The sequence below is a fragment of the Rhyacophila brunnea genome, unplaced genomic scaffold (assembly GCF_057557595.1).
Source record: "Rhyacophila brunnea isolate RB1 unplaced genomic scaffold, BYU_Rbru_1.0 scaffold_17, whole genome shotgun sequence".
NCBI lineage: Eukaryota > Metazoa > Arthropoda > Insecta > Trichoptera > Rhyacophilidae > Rhyacophila > Rhyacophila brunnea.
The window spans coordinates 33994236-34020485 of NW_028232827.1; the positions used below are offsets into that span (position 1 = coordinate 33994236).

Consider the following 26250-nt stretch of genomic DNA (forward strand, 5'->3'; position numbering starts at 1 on the left):
TTAATGTTATATTTATTGTTCTATTACTAATAATAATAATATATTCATTGACATGTTTTCTTTTTCAAGTAAATGGGTAGCGTCTTTTAGTCATCTTTAGACGATTTAAGAATTAATTCCCCCGTCGCCATCACAAAACAAATTGACGTGTTCACAGCTCGACTTTCGCTCTCCGACTGCCAGCCAGTCCGAAATTTCGTCGTACCTTAGTTGAAAATTATTTGCCGTTTCACTGAAGTACCGTCTTAAATGATACAATGTAGAAGTGATATCTCTAGGGAATCCGTATGACAAAACCAGAGTATACCAACTTCTAACTTTTAGTTCTGAATTAAAACCTGCTAGTTTACATCATTCGCAAGGATCACACTAAAGCAAATTCATCATATTTTTTTAACGAATGCATAAGTACATAGTATGAGAAATATGGCATTATTTCTGAAATACATTGAAACCAATAGTAAAAAAAACTTGTTAGTTTGCATCAGTCACGAGGATCATACTAAATAAAGGAGACGTCAATAATTGGTTGTTTTATTATATTGGAATAAATATTTTCGTATTACAGTTATTATATCGAATATTGCATAATATATTTTTTGAAAAAATATTGAGCGTTCCGGTTCGTAAAATTTTCTATTTCGAGCACTGAACGTGCTTTTAATCTTTGGGAACAGTCAACGCGATTTTTTATTACAACGTTTTTCTTAGCTCGTATTCGTATATGTCCGGTGGTTCTTTATCCGGTACAAATCTTGCAATCGATTTTTAACTAATTTTCCGACTAGCTAGACATTTGAAACTTTTAGAAAATATCAGAACACGATGCCAATGCATTTTTTAAATACTTTTAGCCATCTTTAAGTAGAATTGAATTCATTTTCAGTTAATTCTGTTTTATATGGAAAGTTATTTCGACACCATTATTGGTTGCTAAGGGTCTGGGGTCCTAGCAACTAAATTATTAATATATACGTGCGTTACTATGGAAATCAATATGACATGTCAAGTACAATTTTTTTTTATTATTTAAGCTAGTCAAGTCAAGTCAAGTTTATATGGTTCAACAGAAAATTTAAAAACGTTGTATATAAAAAGTTCGTTTTTTATCTTGTAATTATTCTTTGTTCAAATTACCTATCCTTCCAATTTTAATTTTGAATATTTTGAATTCGATTGTAATTTGATACTCTTTTGTTTGACTTATATTGACTTATATATTATATATTAAACTCCAAAGAGGATTATAATCTAAAAAAGAAGAAAAACTGATGTACTTAACTTTCCAGTACTTTGTACAGAAGATTTTCTATTCAGAAAGTGATTTAATAATAATATCTTTGCGAACGAAGATTGTGCACGCTCTGTAATTAGCACAGTGGCAATAGATCAAGCTGTGTTAGGTTGGGAAGAACACGGAAGTATTAATTGCGGCCAAACTTGTTGAGTCGAAAACCAATTTGACTGGAAGTTGCTAGGAGTTGATTAGGCTTCCCGGAATCATTTTATTGCCAGCTAACTGCTATATTTAACCAATTCAGCTTACGAGATTTGAGTTAGAAATTATTTCACGCCATTTGCACTAAAATTGATAATAACCAGGCGCCCACACAGAAAAACGGTTTGGGGGGGCCATTTCGGAAATAATATCCATAATAATTTATAATTGGTAATTAATATACTGTGCTCCTGTATGGCTGTGAGACATGGCATCTCACTAAGCTTCAAATGTCTAGGCTTTTGAGGTTTGAGAATCGATGTCTCCGCCGAATCTTAGGGGTACATTGGTACGACTGCGGTACAAACGCCCGAGTTCGTGAGTAGACACAGCAGCCTTCGGTGATTGAGGCAATCATGAAGAGACGTTTTACGTGGCTGGGACAAAGATTGCGACACTTTGTACCCTTGTGCCAAAGCCTCAATGATTCCGTCGTCGTCGCTGGCCCTCCTTCACCTGCAGCGGCGCTACAAAGGTGATCTACGCGCTGCACGTCTGGAATGGCGGGAGGCGCAAGTGTTGGTGATGGATCGAGGGAAGTGGCTCGAACTTGTGCTTGTCCTATGCTCTAATGCTGGGTCGTGACAGGGTGAAAGAAAAAGAATTAATAAAATCCAGCAGGTGCCACTGACTTCCACATTTACGCCACCGTATAAACCTATTAATTACTAGCCTTAGTTGTTTCAACCGTAGACTCCCGAACTTTTCCAGGAACATTCCTTATACCTATATACTCTGCTCTTTGAGTCTAGTGATAAACACCTGACATGTAGGATGCTCACTTTCGAATTATTGAGAGCTGTCTCATCTACAAGTGGTTGTCGTAGAAACATGGTTTAAAGGTAATATGGGGATAAACAACTCAACCCGTGTTACTCAATTATAATGATTGAGTCAGTTATTTTCTATGGAGTGTGCGTTATCAGTTATAGCTGACTATGTGTTAAACGGATATGCGGAAATTATCATTGCAGTCAGCTATTTACTGAGTTTACCATAATTGGACACTACTGCAAATGTATATTTGATATCACCGATCAATATGCTGACACGGGTTGAGTTGTTTAACCCTATAGTCATAATTTTTAGGATCGTTAGTATCCATTGATATAGCATTTAACAATTTAAGCCAAATGTAGTCAATGTTTTGATGGCGCGAAGACTCTAATGGGTCCGTCACGTTGTTAGATGCGATGGATCTAGAACTCTCCACAAGGTTTATGAAGTCACCCGAATAGGCTGAGATGCACAGACAATGTCAAAAGGACACCGAGAGGTTGAGTGTGACCGACTAAAAGCGAGAGATTGAGGTAGTGATACCTAGACGATGATTGTGTTGACAGTCATGGATCTAAATGGTTAGTGATGCCAGCTTAAGTAAGTATGTATACAAATTGAAAACGATTTTTATGTTGCATTAATTTGTTCAGCGATGTAAGTATCAAGGTCAACTTGGTTCAACATAACACTAATCCAAAATCATAGAGACTAGTAATACTATCATAATATTATATTCAATACGATTTGTATGAAATAAGACTTTTGGCACCCGTTGGGTGTGTTAATGAGATGACCGCTTGAACTATTACGTTAAATTATGATATTAGCGAGAGTGCACTGCGCAAGTGCGATGTCCTACTGCCTAGATTCAAACTTAAACATTCGCCTATTAGAGAACTATTTTGCATAATAAATTGGTGTTATCTCGGATCGCGGTAATGGCGTTATTGAGTGTTATGGTGTTACGTAGTTAGAATATACCTGTTGGATGATGCATGCATTAAACTTTGAAAATATTTTAAAAGTGTCAAAACCCAAGATGTTTTTAAAGAGCAATTATTAAAACAATGGAATATAATGACATAAACAGAAGGTGCAGTACCTACACTGTTTACCCTCTGGAGACTTTACAACTACCATGATAGCACTGGTAACTGTAGTAGAGACTGTGAAAGTAGCACTTCGCAGAATTGAAGAAAACATTTTTAATGTTGTTGTTTTGTGTGTATCTTTTTATAAAACAGAAAATATGAAAAATTGCCCCGTTTTTAAATGGCCTTTTGTGTCACGTCAAACTTGACACGCGACGTATATATATGTAGACACATATATATGCATATTTTATATCTGCAAATGGAAGTGAAGCATATGCAATGGGTGTGTGTTGGAAAGTATTACAAGATATGCTTTTAGAAGAACGTGTGCCATCTGATATGCAATGCAATCAAGATTATAAAGATACACATGTGACTACGAAGTTACACTTATAGATACAATAGTATATCATAGTGAAGCTAAAAAATCTATGCGTATTAAGGCTAATGATCAAATTACTTACAAGTTATTTCACATTACTCTTATAAATTCATTTTCAGTAAGTTTATAATATGTCGTGTTATCTCTTTGGTTTTTGGGCTAATCGTACGTAAGATGTTTATTAGATTGTTTTCTCTTCCTTAGGCATAAAGCCCACCAAAAAAGCGTTCGGTGCGATCACTACTGAGTAGGCTCCCTCCCACCCGCGCATTACCCTTCACCTATGTAATAAGGGGCTCAAGGAGCACAAAATAATTATTATTATCAGCGTCTCTCATAACAAAGCAATAAAAATATTATTAAATTTCTCGGGGCTTGTAATTAATATCGGACACGCAATAACTAAACAAAGAGTTCACTGTTCTTAAATAATGGCTTCTCGCCCGTCTATCGACGACGCTTCGAGGAGCGTGATTTTGCTTGCGGTATTCAATGAATGGACTACGTTGTATTTTCGTTAATTCGTATCGCTGAGAAGCCAAAAAACGGTGACTCATGGGGCAGGCGGGCACAATGCGTCGTCAAATCCAGTGTGCGCTGGCGTATTTGATTACGTTGTATTGTCGATGATTCACATATAAATATTCTAATAATACTACTACTTCACCATGTTTGATCATAAAAGGATCATATGAGCCTCTACAGAGTAGACGTTTTATTAATAGATTTTGTTTTTACGAGAAATGGATGTTAGCCACTTGCTCCAAGATATTACAAGCCGGGGCTTAAGCCGCTCGGCCACCATGTGTTAATTCTAATACTACGATAAATTCAGAATTAAATGTCAAAAATTAACATTATTTTTAGTACTCCATTGCAATGTGTAAAGAAAACGTTCTGAACTAATGACGATGGCGTAATTACCGTTGATAAAATTAAATATTATATAATAAATAAATAACATTAAATGTACATATTTTAAAAAATAAATTGTTTTAAAAATATTTTCTCTTTAATTTTGAATATACCTACACAAGATTTAAGAATGTTACAATTCTTTATTTCAGAAAATAGGTAGATATAAAATTATTATTAAAAAAGTTCATTTACATCTATTACTTTCCGTGGGTTTTTGACATATCTCAAATAGCGTAATTATTAGTAATAATTCACATGAGTCATGTACGGATTTAACTTGAAGGATAAGAACACTCATCCAGAAAATTAAAGATATAAGTTCGAGCCCCAGTCGGTCCAACTGTTTTTCTAGAAAATTTTCTAACAGTTATCTAATGTTTAAAAAAATAAATAAGTAAGTATGTACATTATTCTGATATCATAGTCGTATCCATAGATTCAATGAGATATGATATCAAAGATACATAATTTTGAAAACATTTCTGAGAAAATATATAACTATATTATATTTTCTAAATATATTTTTTTTAAATACGTTACCCAGCAGGATCGAACCTGCATCTCTCGGGTTTTGCGCCCATACACATAGACAACTATGCTATAAGTACCATATTTTATTGCGTGCCTGGAAACTTGTACGTGTGCAGTTCGCCGTAATATCACACTTCACCGTGAAATGTTGTATCGGAAATATATGGCCGTATAATAAAGACAGTCCAACCTCTTTGGGTCGTATAGTAGGTACTGACATAAAATTAATGTCTAAATAAAACACAGTTCTTGTCGGTTTACACTTTTTAACAAATTTTAGATATACTGAATTATTTGTTAGCTTAGGTTAGGTTAGGTTTTCATTCTTGAATTCATGAATTCATGAATTTTGCCAAAATCAGCTATGAAAATTGAATTAATGTTCATATTTACTCTAATAAAATTGTAGACCGTATAGTATACAGTCATCTCTTTTCGATAAGAAAGCTCACGGCGAACTGTGCCACGGTGAAATATTTTACGTACAATTTACACGTATCCACTTAATTGCGACAAATTTTAACCAGTGGCTCTTAATACTCTCTGAAGCGCTTTCCAAATTGAGTTACTATTGGCGTTAGGATTTTGTATTTTTAAATCAAAGTAAGTATGACTTTATATATATGATATCTTAACATAAACTTTTAACTTTCTTCATATAATAAATCAACAAAATGACGTTCATATTATAAAATGCGATTTCTCATCCTGGCAATAATTGCTATATTATGCTTTCTCGCTGTTTAATTAAAATAGTGTGTAAAAACATATTAATACCGCAATATATAGCTGTATATGTATTCCTATCAATTTATTGTTAGTATGTAATACATTACACCTCAATGGCCTCATTGCCGAAAGTTGGGTTTAGCTATGTATTATTAATGAACGTTATTCTAGCGTTGAGTGAATCTCAAGGTTTTATTGAGCTGTAACCGATATTTAGGCAAGAATATGTCATTTTGTTTGAATTACAACTTAATTATGTAAAATGTGGATTTCGATATGATTGATCGAATATATGTTTAACAAAAAAAGGTGTTCTAATACAATTCTTTCAAATGAGTGAACTTTTGATGTCATGTTCCGTTTATTTTAATTAAAACATTTTATTTAATGAAACATGAACACAGTTTTGTGCGGAAAATAAACAACAAATAAAACATGACACAATGCAAATTGCCCAAATTCACGAATATGATAAATCAAAAGAGTTTTATGGGAGGGAGATGGCAGTAAAAAAATTATGTGACAAATGAGCCACAAAGTTTTATGTCAGGTTGAATAATGTGTTTTAAGGAAGTCTCTTAAATCACGGTTCCATCATTTTTCACAAATTTGGGACAATATTTTAAAATGCTAACTATGTCTGCTCTATGAAAGTTATATGACGAACTAACTAACAATATCAAATGAGTTACCTATAGCAGCGGTCCCCAACCGGTGGTCCGTGAGAGAATTTTGGTGGTCCGCAGAGTAATTTGAAAAGATTTGCAATTTTCGTATTTATTAAAAAGTTTCAGTATATTCTTACCATATTTTTTAAATAGGTAACTTGTGAAAAATTCTACGTTTTTTCGATTTGACTCGACAAAACAACAGACATAACTAGAGTTGGGTATTTCCCGAGAAAATCTCAATTTGAGATTAGGGATTTCCCGAAATGATGATATTTTGAATTTTCGAGATTCGGGATTTCCAGAAAAGAGTTCTCGGGAATTCTCGAGATATCGGAAAATTTAAAAAAAACCTGTAAAAATCCTAAAATCAGTGTAAAAACAGACAAATTCCAAAAAAATCATATTTTAAGAAGACAGACAAAATAGGAGTAAGAAAACAAAAATAATTCAAAACATTAGATATTAAAATGAAATTTCAAAAAACACAAGACTGTCAATCGCTGCGTCTGACAATCACGTATGCTTTTGAGACACAAAATTCCCTGAAGTTGCAAAAATTGCGCTCATTTTGAGTCGACGTTGGCTTAATTGTATTAATTGCCCCGATCAGTATTTGAACGTTTTGTGTTTTCCGTCCAACTTTTTCATGTAGAAAATCGTTTTTTCAATTAATATTTGATAATAAAGAAATCCCAAATCACGAGAAAAGATTATCGAAATCCGGGATTTCCCCAAATGTTAAAAATTTTAATTCTCGAGACTAGGGATGGAAAATCTCAAAAATTTCTCGAGAATTCCCGTTGAGAAATTCCCGAAACCCAACTCTAGACATAACTAACAAGGCAATTCTTCTTTATTTTGTAAGGTTTGATTGCCAAGGAGAATTAAAGGAAGAACTCCTCAGTTCGCTATTCTTGCCGGGTAGAACAACCGGCTCTGAAATCTTGAATGCAATTAATGGTTATTTCCTCGAACACAGTATAGAATGAAAGAAAAGTGTGAATATATGCACAGATAGTGCCGCAAGCATGACTGGACATCGTTCAGAAGTTGTTGCAAAAGTTAAAGACGTTGGACATCCAGATATCTTGTTAACTCATTGCCATTATACATTGTGAGCAACTTGCTGTGAAAAAATTATCTCATGTACTGCACGGAGTACCTATTCTCTGATTTAATTAAAATTTTAATCGAAATTCGCCACAAAGCACTCAATTCTCAAATCTTTGAAGCACTTTGGGAAAAAATGGGCCTTATTTTATCATTATATTGACAAACTTATCGAATTTTTAATAACGTGTGGAAAAAATACGTGGTAGTCGTCAGCGAGATTCAAGATTTTGAGTTTAGTGGTCCACGAGGTCCAAAAGTTTGGGGACCGCTGGCCTAGAGTCATAGCTCACATATTAATCCAAAAATCGAGTTTTGAGGTAATCGCTAAAAACCACCAGAGTACTGTTTTTTTTGTAATTAGAAGAAAAGTATTTAACTCCCTTGAATATTAATGAGTGAGTGAGTTGATTTAAATTATTTTTTTAAAAATATCTATTATAATCCTAAGGCTGTAGACATACACCATACTATGAGAAATAGAACTTACTGATCGGTTAGAAAGGCCTTGATGACATAACTCCATTATTACCTAATTGAAAAATATAACTTATGACACAGTCAACTTTGTCAAAGATTTTCACACGATTTAAAGTGACTTTTGATAGAAAACTAGGTATTTTATAATATACTTATATATATATACCAGGACACTTCATGACACAAGAAATATTAATATCAAAGTGAATACGTTCATTGGCGAGTTTAGATACTCAACACTCCTAAACACTGATTAGTTTTAAGCCACCCTCACGATTAAAAATTAAATTAAAACCATAACTAACGTACCTAGTAAAAATATCAGTGTAAATAAAAAAACATTATTACTGAAAATGACAGTGATGACGTAAAATGATAATCGTAGTTTAATTTTGTTTAAAAGTACAGTAGAACCTCGATATAACGGACTTATGTCGGTGAGGGGGTGTCCGTTAAAGCCGAATGTCCGTTATATAAAAACACTAACAAAAATCTGTTTATTCGTCTTCGGATGATATATCCAGACAGACCTGCTGTGGAGCGATATTAATGTTTGCTTTTTCTATTGGTAATTCTGCTATGAAAAAATAATCTAGTTTTGTTTACACTTTTGAAGTCTGCTTTTTTTTATAATCAATTAAAATTACGAAAATGAGTGTAATATAGTTGAATTTCGTTATCTGATGAATAGTTAATAAATGTTATTATACTGATAACTTTGTATTTGGGTACAGCTCGTAAAAACCCCCAAATTCTTTAGTTTCACCCTTCACACAACACTCTGCGTACCACAATGAATTGAAATAATGACTCAAAACCAACCTTCGAAAAAGTTTGTTAAGATGCCTTCACACAGTTATGGTCTAAAATATCGTAGGCTTTAGTGTAGAAAAGTATAGTATTAATGTAAGTAAGTTTAGATTAATAATTATATACTAGTATGCATAACATTTTATTGACTTAAAAATATATATTGTTTATATATCAAACTTTAAACTTATAGAGTCTTTGAGTAAGGTTACATTATTATAAAACATGAATATAACTTAAGAAGACAACTTTACCCTGAATAAATAATGTTTTATGTACATTGATATGGCGAGAATGGCGTGTTTTCTTACCGTCGGAAATGGCTGTCCAACGTCGTCTCCAGACAAGGAGGGTGGAAGGTCTGAAGAAAAGGGCGGCGCCCCCGTCCCCAGAGAGCCCGCGTCCTGGCGGGGCGAAGTCCTTGGAGGCTCTGTAGACACAAAAAATATCATGTAATAATCTTTCAATGTGGAACCTAAGTTTTGATATAGAATGGAACTTTGATATCATTCATACATTTAGGCAAATACGAAGAACTTATGACCTAATTCAGTTAAAAAGAATTACGTATAGTGAAATTTCTTTCCATGCAAAGTTATAAGAACTGCTATCAACGTAATTGCAAAACACACGTAAAGTATGTATAGCAAAATGATTTGAATATCAGTTGATTTTTAATATTAGTTTAAGTTTTTGATCTGCTTTACTTATCCCACAAACCCCGTAAAAAACACTTTATTCGCGTATATATGATAAATTACATCTTTATATAGTGTGGTTGCTGCCAAAAGTTGGTAAGTCGATAATTTAGGCATTTAGAGTTAACAACGGATTATGTGTATATATATGTATACTAGAGGAAAATTTAAAGTCATTCGATATATACCTAGAAAATGCACGTAAAGCACATAGACAATTAACATTTTGTCTGATTTTAGAGGGCATATCAAATTTCAAATTGCAAATACCATATAACCCCCTGATCTAAACTATTTAGTCATGTTTTCACTGATTAATTAATTCAAAACTCATTTAAAGTTACATGAATTAATATTTTTGTTGTTTTGATCATTTAAAATATCCCGTAGGATGAAACAGGTTTTGAGTTTTATATTATTATTAGCAGAATAAAAATAAAAGCATGTAGGTATTTCTTATTTCTAATAACATGTCGGTATAACATGATTAATTGAAGATTTAATTTATTAATATAAGTATTTATTACATGTTTGTTGAAAACGCTGCATGGTCTGTTATTACAAATCACAACCCAATATTAATTAATATTATTATATCATATAAGTAGTTTATAAAACAGTGGTTGGTAACGTGGTGCCTATATAGGGTTCTCAATGAGCCATCGTTATGCAAAGAATTTTATTGATTTTAAACATCCAAAATAATTTGTGCAAAATCAATATTAGTAGCCAAAAATAACAGATAAGTAAATTAAAATAATGTAAGACCAATTAAATTACTTTTGAAGATGAATATGACTACAAAGTTTATATTTTAATATAAACTGAAGTAAGTTGTCATAGCAGAAGATACCTACATACTTGAGTTATTTGTTGATAGAACACCCAATTTAATATTTTAGATGTACATATCTGTTTTAATTTCGAGTTATATCATGGATGGATATGTGTAAAAAGAAATGTTTTATATGTATTCTGATATTTCAGAATTCAAGTTTGTTATTTTTTAAGATAACTTTTAATCAAATCCATAAGTTAGCCATCTAATTTGTATGAAAATTCTCTTTTTTATGGCAGCTAAGGAAATAATTTATCACTGAATTGGTGAATATTAATTATTTATCTATCATGATGTTATTATATGATGAACATCTTTCAAATAATCAACGTATTCTATCATTGATGAAGTCATGATATACTGATACATTTTTTTGTTTTAAATATTCCCAATCTTCCAATACCTAGCTATGAATTTAATTTATGTTTCCAATTAATTTTTCAAATATTTTTATACAAAATCCAGGTAGAAGACGTATTAATTATTTGTGATATATTTTGACCTTACCACCTGTTTTAATGTTGATTAATCGAGACTAATGACTCGTATTATACTCGATACATCGAGTATGCCAGTGGTTCATAAATTCTGTTTATCTTAACAATTACTATTTTATGTCATTCGATACAATGAACGTGATTAATTCTAATAATTGATTAACAGCCTAACCTAGAAAACGTTAATTGACATACAGAAACAAGCAAAAAGACTGATTCGATTTTACCTTGTTAAATCAATGATAAATACATCAATATTATATAGGCACGCATCTCTCTACCAATATATTCTGCTTTGAATTATACAGTTAGAAGTTTAGACACCTACGTCAGTACCATGCTCGACTGAGATCCCGAGCCAGGCTTTGCAATCGACAATGGTTGGATGTATACACGCGCTATTCTATCAACAGCTCACCTGCCATTTCACCACTTCACCAACAACGTTACCTATTCGTGATGGTATTAATACTATCGACCGAGAGTACTTGATGGCATTTGAATTTAAATTCTAATGGATTTAAGTTTTTTACTATTTCATTTGAGTCGTTTTTTGCGACCCGGGTTTCGCCTTTGGGCATTTTCAGATACTATGGCTCACTAATGGCAAATACACACTGACAACGAATACAGTTAATTCTAACTTATATAATAAATTAATACAATAAAGTAGGTAAAAACTTTATCACATACCTATTAAATCAAGGACCACAATAATAAATATACCTAATAAACAGAGTATGAATCGTTTAAGTGTTTGCAAAAACCCTTACCTTATCAATACTAATACAATGAATACGCGTAGGTAGGTATAAATCGTCAAACCCTAATAATAGATCATTAGATATTAATCAATAATAATACATTCAGTAGGTGTAAAATCGTTAATACTGGGAAAATAATGGCAATGTATTGGGAATTTAATTAAGTTAACTAATGAGATATACCAATAATATAAGTAGGTACCTACTAATAATAAATAACAATAGGTATTAATAATAGTTGAATCGTTCGTGATGAATTATTGCAAAAGAGCTTTATTTTAGAGAAGGTTTATTATACAATTTCAGAACCTCTTGAGATATCAAGATGTAACTCTATCAGTAATGTAGTGTAAAATAAGTGCAAGTTTCATAAATATCGGTTTGATAATTGTTGAGTTATAACGGGCAATGCAGAAAGATAGACAAATAAATATTAAAAACTATTTGGTGCGCTTTACAACATCTTGTCGCAGCAACTCGCTCACATAGCAGTAAAAGCATAGCATACCACATTCTTGACCAGATCGACGCCAATATAAATAGAGGAGGAGATCTATGCCTTCAATGGATCCCATCGCACATCGGTATTGAAGGCAATGAAAGGGCGGATGATCTGGCAAAGGAAGTTGGCCATTCAGGGGTACCATATCAGTGGATACCAGAAAAGCTGGACTGGAATGAGGCTATAAAGAAAATGTGCCAAAGTATGTGGATAGATTCCCACCATAGGGCATCATTAGAAAAGGGGAAATGGAATAAATCTATTCTACCATCACCACGGGAGATGCCCTGGTTTGTAGAGTCTCCTTTGACGAGGAATGAGCTTAAATTAATACTGAGGCTAAGAACAGGGCACACAATGGGCAAAAGATTTTATATCCTCATGGGAAGAAGCGAATCGCAACTCTGCGATGAATGTCATGTTTTAGAAGACATTGTACATATATGACTACAATGCCCTAAATATGAACTTCACAGAGTACAGCTGCAAATTGCGGATATCTATGAGAATGTCGACGAATTGAAAGGTGTCCTGGCGGTGGGTAAGACGGAAGAGCTAGGCAAAATTGTAAAGTTATTTAACAGAATAGGAGTGAGGACCTGATCGACGGATCCCCTTCTAGAAGAGAAGAAGCGATATGACAGCGAGTCGCAGTCAAAGCCTCGGTAAAATCACAATATATATATATGGTACTAAGATAACCACTATTAAAACAATCAAAACGCTGATCAAAGGAGAAATATTGTGAAATCATAAACAGACATTTCAATTTTACCATTAGTATATCTATATACAAATCCTCTTGTACGTTCAACGTGCCGAAATGCATAAAACGCTGTCGTCTAGGGATGTCAAAAAATATCATTTCTTTTATTCCGATGGATTCTTTTGTCTTGGGAGATCCTAAAAAAAGGTTTCCAATTTTATCCTAGGATAATTTTTATGCTAGGTCTAAAAAAAGAAACCGACAACACCGAAAGGTTTGAACGTACAAGGAAAATCATACAGTCTGTGAATACTTTTGATCTCGCTGGCGGTTTTAGGTAGGAAAGGGATCGAAATACTGTCAGGCTTAGGGCCCCTTTTGCAATAAAAAACCGCCAATGAATGTAATAAATACAGCAAATATTAAAGAATGTTTTATAGTTAGATTGATTGTTTAACTCAGGGTTTTCCAAACTATGTTCAATGGAAAACTGGAATGGTTTTATATGATTACTATTAGTATTTGTTTGTTACACATTTTGATAAAAGTATTTGAGAAGAATAATTACCCATGTGCACATATTATTTACATGGAAAAACTACAGGAGAAGATATATTTAACCGAATGGTACATGGGCAAAACAAGAAATGTCATAAAACAAAAAGTTGTCGTTATAAACAATTCAATTTTTTGAACACATTGACAATTCCTAGTTTTTGTATTGGTGGAAAAAGAAGTACTTTTATGTGAATTTCCACAATATTGTATTGCAGTTTTCATCTATAAATATTGGACATTTAAATACACAAAATTAAAAAATTTGACAAACTTCGAAAATACACAATACAAAATACCAACTGCCAACCGGTAAAAACATAGCATGAAAAATGGGGTTAGGGTTGAAATCCCGAAGGCCATTCGGGATTTTGGCCTTCGGGATTTTGTCCGGCACCCTAAAAGTTGATGTTTGACATTCCTTGTTATAGTTCATTACACGTCATAGGACCTTAGCATTTTTGGACTTGTACAGGGTATTGAGAAATCGTTATTTTTGAAAGACTATGATTTGTTTTTTACTTATTCATATATACGTGATAATGTAAGTGTTACCATACTTAATATTTTTTTAGTTCTGTTTAACATTTCTTGTTTTGCCCGTGTACCCCTCCAGTATTAATGATTAGGTACATTACAAAAGGCTGGAAGAAGTGTGTAGTATTCGATGTGTGGGTTATGGTGTTGAGGATGATGATGAAGAAGTCAAAGATGCGCGAGTTTTATTTGCAGCGTAATGGTTGGTACGATAGTATAAATACAATGACAGTACATATTATTATCTACTGAGATAGTTACGAGCCAGGTATTTACATTCGAGTGAAATTTTGATAAATCAGTATTCGCAATTTATACAGTCAAAAGTAATACCTAAACATTATATTCCTGTACATAATTATATTGAACGAGTCAGCGGTTTAAATACGAGTAGCTGTGAATTTTATTTATTATTACAGTCATAATATAATATGATACTATGGGAATGGATATTAAACTAATTTTCTATTGCGATACCGTATTTAATATTGCCAATCAATCTGCTGACTCGGGTAAACAGTTGTTTACCGGTATATGAGTCGCTGGGAATTTATTATTGCGGTCGAATAATTTGATACATTAAAAATAGATATAATGATCAATAATATACTGACAGCTACAAGTGTATTGATATTTGTATGGATGGTGCTCGAACAATTGTTCGAAATATGAAGAGAATTTTATCAGTTATCCTGCAAGTAGCTACAAGAACCACAAACAATCATTGTATTTTGCTGGTTACATTTTTTTATTTTACTTTTGTTTATTTTTTATTTTACTTGTTACAAAAAAATCTACATATTTTAAAAATATTAAGATGAAGCAATGTATTAATGACATTGAGATGAAGCCATAAAAGTGGTGAACTATGTAAAATCTCGACCACTTCAATCCAATTTTTTTTAAATTTTGTGCGATGAAATGAGTAGTGAACATAACGCAATTTTATTACGTACTTACTAAAGTGAAATGGCTATCCAGGGAAAAATGACTATTGAGACTGTACGAACTTCGTTAATTGAGTTATTGATCTTCTTGAAGATAAACTATTATATTATTATTTTGCTTCCATTTACCACGACATATATTTATGCGAAGCAACAGTAAATATAAGAATTTAGCTCTATAATAATTATTGTGCCTGACATCAAGAAAATTTCCAATTTCAGGACCCAAAATCATAGAAGTCATTAAGAACTTTACTCACTTATATTTGTACATGTTATGTTTTAAAAGTAATTACTATATATCAATGGCGAAGGGTTGAGGTAGGCTGTTAAGATTCGGCATAAATAGTGCACAAAATTTGTCAGTCATACTTTTGTATTTTTATTGAACTAAGAATACAGATGGTGCTGGTTAATTTTAAAAATTCAATTAAACCCTGTCTAGATCAAACCACAATAGTTAAGGTATGCTATGGGCGATCCGTCAAAAATAGTGCACACTTTTAAGTCATACTTATTTGTTTTTGTTGAATTAGGAAAACATAATATTATAACAGACGGTATTCTTTAGTTTTTGTAAATTAGCCCCCGCCTATTGCAAACCATAATCGATATAAAATATTCTTATATTTTTAAAATATGTATGGTTTAATGGCATAATTTTAGATTTTTTATAGATAAACGAATATTTGTTGACTATTATCTGCTATGGCTTAGATTAAGCAGGGTTTAATTGAATTTTAAAAACTAACGAACACTATCTACACATTGTAGTCTTAGTTCAATGAAAATACATTTGACTGACAAAGTTTAGTGTACACTGTTTCTTTCGTTTCTTAACAGCCTGCCTCCACCCTTCGCCACTGCTAAATACATAATAATTCTGCTTTCTCCTTTTTTAAAAGATTTATTGATTATGTATTATTTACCTACCTTACAAAATCTGACGGCGCTGCTTTACGGTAGCGAATCTTACAAAGTACCTTACAAAGTGAAAAAAACACCCTAAATTCTTTAATTTGGACCTTTACAATATCTTGTTATTTAAGTAAAATGGTTTTAATAAACATTGGGTCATAAGGGCCATATTGGTTTAAATCATTGGGACTGGGATCATTCTAATAATTATATGATAAATATATTTTTAAAATAATCATTTACTGCCACCAAGTAAACTACGAATGTCTTAATAAAACTAATTAACATTTTTATCGAATGGCATAGATTTCGATTTAATATTTAAGAACCACTGGCATAATAGGGTAAACGTTTCAATATTCCCGATTTTAGAATCCTTAATGAAGACACGAGCAAATAGTAATCACCATCCATGGAATGCGATACGAAAGCAATTTGGCTGTTCAAACACAAAATGTATCTGTGTATTCGGCTTAATTTACTCATGTTTTAACGAGTTACTTTTACACTCATTGTGTGTAACTGGATTTAAAAAGATATTTTAATAAGGCAAATATAGCAAAATATTAAAAACCATACAGTATATATATTAAACATACATAATTCTGAAAACACTCATGAGAAAATATAGCCAATAAAAATTGTATTCGAAAAAAGTAAGACACCCGGCTGGAATCGAACCTGATTTTTTCGAAAAAGATTTTTTCTATTGGCTATATTTTCTCATTAGTGTTTTCAGAATTATGTATGTTCAATAATTAGAATGGTACATTCTTAAATCTTCCGAATTATTCTTTTAATAAAAGAAATAGTTAATTAAAAAGTATGTATACATATTAGTTGTATTATTCTTATACCGGGTAGACATTTCTAATAATATTTGGAGTAAGTATTAAGTAAGTATTTTTTTGGCGGGCGATTTTAAATAAAGAAAAATGTTAGTAATTCATTCATTCATTGCATTTAGAGCTATTGATTTATTTATTGAGATCTGATTCGGTATAATATTAAATATAAATAACATAAATAAATAATATTAACATATGAATCAGAATGCTGGGCAGTCAGCAAACAGAATGAGAGCAACATGTATCTATAGGTTACATGTAAATTGTACGTAAAACATTTCACCATAGCACAGTTCGCCGTGAGCTTTCTTATCGGAAAGAGATGACCGTATACTATACGGTCTCCAATTTAATTAGATTCAATATGAACATTAATTCAATTTCCATAGCTGATTTTGCCAAAATTCATGAATTCATGAACGAAAACCTAACCTAACCTAACAAATTATTAATCCAGTATATTGGCTATTTTCAATATTTGTTTGGTGCTGGCTTCCTGTAAAGTTATTTACTTAGACATGAATTTTATGTCAGTACTATACGACCCAAATAGGTTAGACGATCTTTAATATACGGCCATATATTTCCGATACAGCATTTCACGGTAAAGTGTTGTGCGGCGAACTGCATACATACAAGTTTTCGGATACAGTATCATTACTATTCAAGAAAATGGCATTTAGAGGGCTAGGTATAATGAGAAGCTGTACACACTTTATGGGAGCGAAAAGATCATGTGGTATATGAGAATGCAGACTATCCTGGATTGGCCACGTGCATACAATGCCGGAAGATATATCAGCCAGGCGGGCTATGTAGCAACCCCCGATGGCAAGAAAAGATATGGACAGCCGAAATTGAGATGGTTGGAATGCGCCACAGGAGATATGAGAATGCTCAGTCAAAGCAAGTGGAGAGTGTCGGCACTGGATCGTCCAGAAGGGTCTAGGACGATTTGGCACCGGACAACTGGACGCCACGGAATTCGAAAATAAATAGACGTTAGGTACTTATAGGTACTTTATAAAAATATTCAATATTATTATTTATATTTCAATGATTATATAATGATTTAATAGTTGGTGAGAATGTAAATATGCAGACGTAAACAATGATTTAATCGTGCATATGTTTAAGTTCCAACGAAAAAAGAGTTTTTTATTTTATATAAAGCCTTAGGCATGGTAATTCTCAATCCACGATAAAGAATACATTATGTTAAGAGTAAAATGAATTCAAACTACTAATTAGTAGATAGAAACTGATTAAAATACTTCGTCTACACGTGTCTACGACAGTGCGGCGTCCAATTGTCCGGAGGCCAGTCGTCCCATTCCCGTCCAGAATTCAGGAAGTTTTTGAAGTAGGCAAAAACCTGCCAATAGGTCTACATTACATACATCGCAGAGCATTCATTACAAAATAATAACAAAAAAACAAAATGTAATGTTTGAGACATTCACGGTTTTTGTTATCGTGATAGATTTTTGGCCACAAACAATGACGTATTAAATGGACGACTCACTTCATACCCGGCGCGCACGAGAAATTGTGCATGAAAGTCATTCACAGATGTATAGGTAGATGTCACGTGACCATTGACGTATCCGTTTCCATTATGCGATACAAGCTTCGAGAATTTATAGTAATATAACCTTTATTGTAATGGCGTATTAGTGTCATGACTCATTGCGTTAGAAACAGGTTCTCGGTTACTTACGACTTCTCGGAGATTAGACGCAAGTGAGCCCAGCGAATCACAGGCGACTGACTGTCCAATGGTTCCTGTCATTCAATTGCATTGAATAAACATTCATCATTATCTTAAAATGGCATTTTATAAATAATAAATAATACTAACACAATATGCAAAGTGATATCCCATCTTTCTTGGAGTGTTTAGTAGATTTTTTTACAATTTTTAACTAGGCACATTGGCATTTTGTAACACAATAATAACGGTGGAGTCGAAACCTGACAGTCAGAAATTTTGTATGGGCAGACCCAGCGGTGTCGCCAGACCGCTTGCAAGCTGAATGTTCATTTGAGCGTAGGATACCGATATTAAAATATGAATTTCGCCATCGGCAGACCCGACATAAAGTGAGTGTAATTTTATTTTCTAGATGCTTCGTCCATATTAATGTCATTGGCCACAAATGATGAATTAAACTGAAATTTTACTAAATAATAATATCTTACGAATTGTACCGAATTTGAAAAATAGAAAATGACTCAATGAGAAAATTCAAAGTGACATTTCTCGATCGAAGCAGACTATCGGTGGGAATCGTCAAGTCGGCGAGTCTGATCGTGTAATTTTGGCATGTGAGTATTGTAGCCCTTAAAAACATGTAAATTAAAAATAATATTAATGTTACAAAGTTTCTTACCCAGTGTGCGAAATACAACGGGACCGCTGCGATATTTCCTGCCCGCGCTGACCGCGGCTACTGTCAGCTGGTACTGGGTGTCCGCGAGGAGTCCACTCAGTGTGACCGCGCCGCTGTTCCCCGCGACGATGGCGACCACCCTGTAACTATCAAAGCTCCACTGTCATACTGAGCTGCACGCTACTTTGTATAGAACAAGAGTCTGAATCTAATAGTGCATAATATGTTATTATTAAAAATAAGAAGATTTCAATTTATTTTTCAATTTCAATTTAGTTAATGTTTGAGGCTTTCAGGGTTGTTTTTTATCGTAGTATATTCTTGGGTTTCCGATGGCTACAGGACACAAATTTGACTTTGAAACCAAGATATTGGGTCGGAATAAAGGATATTTCGCACGATTGGTAAATGAGGCCATTGAAATCCATAGAAACCCTGAAAATATTAATAGGGATGATGGATTACGGTTAAAAACGTCATGGCTTTCGGCCCTATCAGCAAAATCGAATATTCAAGCCGGTATACCTGGTCGTAACGATTTACAGATTACTCTGAGCAACGTTTGCTCTTAACTAATCGGATTCCTTTTGACATTCTTAGAGCAACGTTTACATTCACATACCTACACAACATTTTCATCATAAAACATATCATCTATTGATAATGGCCTCTGCAACGACCCCGAAACGTCGAGTAAAGAAGGAAGAAGGAGACACGGTGGAAACCCAAGAATATACTTCAATTTATTTTTTTGACATATTGTGGACATTACAAATTATAGCTTTAAGACGTTCACAACATGACATCTAGAAACAAAGAAATATAAAACAGTATTACATAAAAAAAAAGATAGATCAGTAGATAAATTAGATAGGTACAAGGAAGTACACCGGATGAGTTAAGCAAACCCTATTTTAAAAATTTATAAAACAACGTCCACCTAAACTTATTCTCACGTAAGTGGAATATATCAACACCCGAAGCAATTTCGTTGAACATAGTTATCGCCCTCCCAATTGGCATTACCAGTGGCAGGTTGATTCTGCACCTTGGGAGAATAAACAACTGATGGTCTCTATTTCTAAGATAGTTATCAGGGACACACATGTCAACACTGCCCAGAATGGCAGAGTTCTCATTTATAAGTCGAAAAAAATACGTAGCTAAATAAAGATTTATTCTAAATTGCAGACTGCAGTATGTAAGAATGCCTAAGAGAAAGTCAGTAGGATAAAACCACAAATAATATCCATACAACCTCAAGTAAATGAGTCTCAAGAATTTCTTCTGTACCCTCTCCACTATAAGGCCATACTTCAACTGATGCGGTGCCCAAACAATAGACCCACTCTCAAGTCTGCTTCGCTTATATGCTCAAGATATATCGTCGGACCCTAGAAAAACCGTCTGAAAATAGCGTTTTAAGTTTTATTAGCTTTTTATAATATTGAATTTTTTGTGCATGTCCTCTAAAAATTTCAGGTCTCTAGCATAAAAATTGACGAAGTTAGGTTTTTGACAATGGTGCTATATATCAAAATAGCGCATCGACCACATTTGTTTTCACAGAAATATCCGAATAGTATAGTCATATCTAGGTAAACAACGTGTAATGCGCTCTTTCTTACGAATAAGAAGCTCATAATACTTCCTATTACATTATTTCACGGAGATCTAATCAGACGGCATGGTTTATATTGACTATTACATTAGAGCCGCATGCAGAATCTAAGAAATCGTTCCTAAGGATAAGTCGCCGAAAAGGATGACTTAACTATAGACAATCCTGAGTATAGAGTTAAGGAATCCTTAACCATAGACTACTTTTGTTATGAACACGCCCCCTTCCATATTACGCATGAGTGCAGGACCGTAACAAAAATATCGATATTTTGAAGTATCAATACTTTATGAAAGATACATCGATATTTTGCTATTGATAATTTCTTTCGATAACGATGGATATATAATAAAATTATAAATAATCCTTCGCAAACAACCATATTAACAACGATATTTACAAACATGTCCCCCGCAAGGCGGGGGGATAACAGGGCTCTAGCCTGGGGGTCAATCAGATAAGTGAGATAAACAAACATCACAAATTTGCTCTAATACTAAAAAAGTCGCCTGCGCACTATTTATTTCAACGATTTTAACATTTTAACAATAGTAGTACGATGCATTTTTTTATTATCGTATGTCGCGATGCTTGACAACTCCGCAATTCAAATAGATATAAATTCTAAAGGTTTTAAGTTTTGTACTATTCCATTTGAATCGTTTTTTGCGACACGGGTATCGCCTTTCGGCATCTTCGGGCACTATGCACACTCACCAATAGTAAATACAATTGACACACCGACCCGGGTCGTATCATGACCCATTCACTGCGTCCAACGCAACTGGTGCGTTGCCCATCAGGTGGACATTAGATATAATAAGCATGTTATTTAAATGTGATAATTAAATATTAATTAAATGGTCCGCAGTGAATGGGGACTGCGGACCTTTTAATATAGAGATATATTAAAAATACACAAAATCACTAAAAATACAGTGAATATCCTTCATTTTACCTCGAAAACCGTTTGAATGCTGTATTTCGAAAACGTTGCTTGACAAATTTTTAAAAACAGTGACATAAGTTGCAAAAATCTTCATATTACCTAAATACACAAATGTTAGTAGTTTTTTTTAAAGACAACGGTTAACATTTGCTATAAAATAATATATTTTACATCTACCTACCTATTTATTTTTATACCTATAGGATTGTTTTCACTATTTTGACTAAAACACAATAGTGACTTGTAACGTTTTCAAAATACAGCATTCATTTTGAAAACGCTAATATTGAGCGTTGCATTGCTTTTAACCCTAAGTAAACTTTAAAATCCTGGCCTGGGGAGTAGGGGCCCGGTTCAGGTTGTGTGGACCATCCTTTCCTTAAAGGACGATACTTTCTTTCGATACCCATTCCATGTATCGATACTTTTTCAATGGATAGACAGGCCTATTCTTTTTTTTGGTCCTTATGTTCGCCGGATACCGCGCAAAAAACAACAGTGTTACCATGTTAAAAAAATATCTTGCGGTGCCTGTAGAATCACGTATAATGACTTACAACGGAAACATAAGAGTATTATAATTAAATATTAATATGTATTTATAGTTATTGCATTTATAAAGTGCAGTTGTCATATTTTTGTCATCGTTTAACAATTATAAAATAATTTACCTAAACTATAGGAAAGACAATTTTTCAATATGGTATTATTTTCAATAGAAAAAACGACCGAAGCTTTAAGACGAGGTGAACCATAGACAACATGATCTTAGCTAAGGACGATGTTTGTGCATGGTATTTTGTCCTGAGGAAATCTTAGTTAAGACAAATGTTTCTGCATCAGGCTCTTTGAATCGAAAAATTTATTCGTATACTTTGAAAAATATTGGTATTTGCAATAGGTAATGTATTATTAATTAAAAATCTGATCAGTAGTATTATATCCAGATGTGAAAATATTGTATTATGTAATATAGAATGAATTTCTCGTAGAAAATATATTATTTTGCATTTACATAAGAACATACGTACAGAAAAGCTACTTAGTAATAATATTTGTATAATCTATTAAGACTCATTTTACTCAGCGTTTGATCAAATTTAAAAACTAACTATGATTATTATCATATATTTTATGGTTTTTAGAGTAAAACACCATTTTTTCTATTGGCTCTACGATCCGATGTTTTACAATAAATATATGTTAGCCACTTGCTCAACCTATTAACTCTATGCTCTGGTTTTAAGTACACATTGAAAAACAACGGATGATTTTTGCGCCAGAGACCCGGGATTTGTCTCTAAAACCCACGACTTATCAAGTGGATAATTTTCCGCCCGGCCGTTGTAGGTGCTACACTACTATAGTAGATTCTAAAAACATAGGTAGAAAACATAACAAAATATTCAACAACTAGTCAACTAGTGGTTATGTGAAAATGTGTGTATAGCGCTACATATTATACTTTCACAAAGTAATACTCGTTGAAATTTTAAGAAACCTCAAAGATTTAACAAGGGTACACCAGACGTTGTTAGCGCCAGCGACTAAGTTCATAATAATCTCCTCTCTATCCAGTCCTCAAGTATAAATATGTATAGTTGATTAGCATAGCCTTTGGACGTTATGTATCTGGATACATTATATAATACATCACCTCACTCGACGTTGGATTATCAGAGAATTTTTAATGATTGCAGAATTCATGAATTAATATTTGAAACTGTGTAAAGTTTTCTTGGTGATCTAAAACGAATTAGGTCGCTAAATGGTAACTTTCTACTTTTATGTTTGTCAGTCTCTCAAAGAAGGTTGCCATTATTGTCTTAATTTCTATCATAATATTATTGATTGCGGCTCTGAAAAGTAACTTTTAGTTGAACTGAAGTGACAATAATAATATACATAATTTGAAAACATCTCGTGCATATTTTTCGTAGAACAAAATACGACACCTGAAGAGACTTGAACGTGTATCTGCTGGATTCGCGCCAGCATGTTTTACCAATTAAACTACGGGCGCCTTAGATAATTACGACGATTTTAACTAGTAGTTGTTACATGAAATGCTTATCGAATTGCGTTATAAGGTAGGCTATCGGTTTTAGTATATTAAATTAAGATAGGTATCAATTAATTCCTTAATAATTACTATCCGACGTCGCTGATTACTCCATTATTTAAATTTTACATATTTAGACTTGCTAATAATTTGAATAAACCATTTCTTTTATTCAACGAATAAGACAGTGGATTTTAAAATGTAACATTCTACATTATACTGAATATACATATGTAATTTGAAAACATCTCATGCATAAATGTTTTCAAATTATGTATATGTATTCAGTTTATAGAATGTTACATTCTGAAATCTTGTATCTTATTTGTTGAATAAAAGAAAATAGTTTATTAAAACAATAATAATATGTCCTTCAGACAAGAAAGTTGCAATCTTCTTTGTCATGCATTGCATATTTTATTATTTTGCATGATTTCAAAATCACATTTATTTATTTACGCATAGTAAACATTACAAATTATAAATTCAAGATGGTCTCAATATAAAAAAGCAATCAATCTATTTCTTCGTTCTATGTTATGACTTAATATTTATCTACTTTTAATTTCAGTATTTCACCCTTACGAAATCGAAGATAGTTAAAAATAACTCTTTGTTTTAAATTTTTGTTTGACTTATTGTTGTTAGATCGTGCGGTTACATGTTGATTGAATAAACGAAGATTTCTATAAATTCAGTAATAATTATTCTTTTTATATGTGTTTGTTCTCATGTAAGTTTTTTTTTGTATAAAGTCAAATATGTTGTAGTTATAACGACGACGCTCTGAGATTACGATTGACCGATGAAATTATCAACTATTACGAGTACTGTTAAGAAATATTCTAGAAATATTTGGGGGAGGTCTCCTTTGGATACCTATAGAGGCCGGAACCATTTTCGGGCGGACTCCTGGTAGTATAGCCATTATGAACGGATCAATTTCTAGCACTAAGAAGATTTTATAGCCACCCTTTAATACTTATCATTTTTAAATAATAGTCATTCTTACTTAATTTTACCACGTTTTTCTTAGCTCGTATGTTTGTCTGGTGGTTGTTTATCCAGTACAAATCTTGCAATCGATTTTTAAGTAACTTTCCGACTAGCTAGACATTTAAAACTTTTAGAATATATCAAAGCACAATGCCAATGCATTATTTTAATAGTTAACTATAACTTACTTTTATCCATCTTTAAGTAGAATTGAATTAATTTTCAGTTAATTCTGCTTTGTCTGAAAAGTTATTTCGGAAGAAATCCGTAATCCAATCCACTATTATTGGTTGCTAAGGGGGTGGTCCTAGCAACTAAATTATTAATATATACGTGCGTTACTATGGAAATCAAAATGACATTTCAGTATTCTATATTTTTGTTTGTTTGTTGCAAAGTAGCAAAAAAAATGATTTGCTGACATATTTGCCTTATTTGTCCTAAATTATTAATACATAGAATTATCAAGTTTATGTGATTCCACAGAAAATTTAAAAACTTGGTAAGTATATAAAAAGTTCTATTTATCTTGTAATTATTTAAGACTAATAATAATAAGTAAAGTTTCTACGCTGGTCTTAAAAAGGAAATATCAGTTGTCGTTTATCGGCAGAGATTGTTAGTAGATCAATACTCTAATATATATTTTTCTAATATTGATATTATAATTTTGATCACACGTGGCAGCCATATGGTGTTCGATTTTTCGAAAAGGATTTTGTGAATTGTCTTGTCAGACACCCCCGGCCGTTTAAACTATTAGCACGGTCCGTCCCTTGCACATTTTTATATATAATTTTATTCAAAATGTAACAATCGTAATTGCATTCAGCAATAAACCTCGGCGTTTTATTCAAACCATCATCCGTGTTTTTTTTCGCTACCAAGCCACAGACGATGTCTACTGATGTACAAACAATTGAGAGGGAGTACCTACATATTTATCTCCCTCTCAAATTCGACCGGAAGTGATACAATTGTTCGCAAAGCTGTTAGTTAACTTCGGCGTGATTTGGTATGATACAGACTGCTTAATTAGTAAAGTTCATTGGCCGGGTACATTTGATGAGTGTAGGTTCGAGTCAAGCTCGACTATTATATACCTAGTCAAACCAGCAGACCTATTGTTGATAATCAACACGGAAACAATTTCAAACACAAGTCGGTATCAACGGTTATGAGTGGTTATCTCCGATAATTTGTAAATTAATAATACGGCAAAAATTTAAGTTGGTAGATATTATGTAGTAATAAATACGTCTCTTACTAGCGGCCTCGGTCCAATTCGGGTATGTTCGTGCTGGCGAATCTGTTTTCTACCCGAATTGTATATTGAAACGTCAAGCAAGATATGAATATATCAACGTAACCTACAATTTTATTAATCAAGTCATTGCAGTATTTATTAAAAAAAAT

The 26250-nt window shown here is 32.8% G+C and overlaps 2 protein-coding genes across 2 annotated transcripts in view; one reads left to right on the forward strand and one right to left on the reverse strand.

Moving 5' to 3' along the window:
* The window catches only part of LOC147073988 (uncharacterized), an 895029-nt gene that overhangs the window by 529879 nt on the left and 338900 nt on the right, over positions 1 to 26250 (forward strand). The window lies entirely within an intron of this gene.
* LOC147073994 (uncharacterized) overlaps positions 1 to 26250 on the reverse strand; it is a 235976-nt gene that overhangs the window by 171412 nt on the left and 38314 nt on the right. The window contains exons 4-5 of the mRNA XM_085944720.1: positions 19207 to 19352; positions 9315 to 9433 (exon numbers count right to left, since the gene is read on the reverse strand). Of these exons, the coding sequence (XP_085800846.1) occupies positions 9315 to 9433; positions 19207 to 19352 (265 nt within the window). The remainder of the gene's footprint in view (positions 1 to 9314; positions 9434 to 19206; positions 19353 to 26250) is intronic.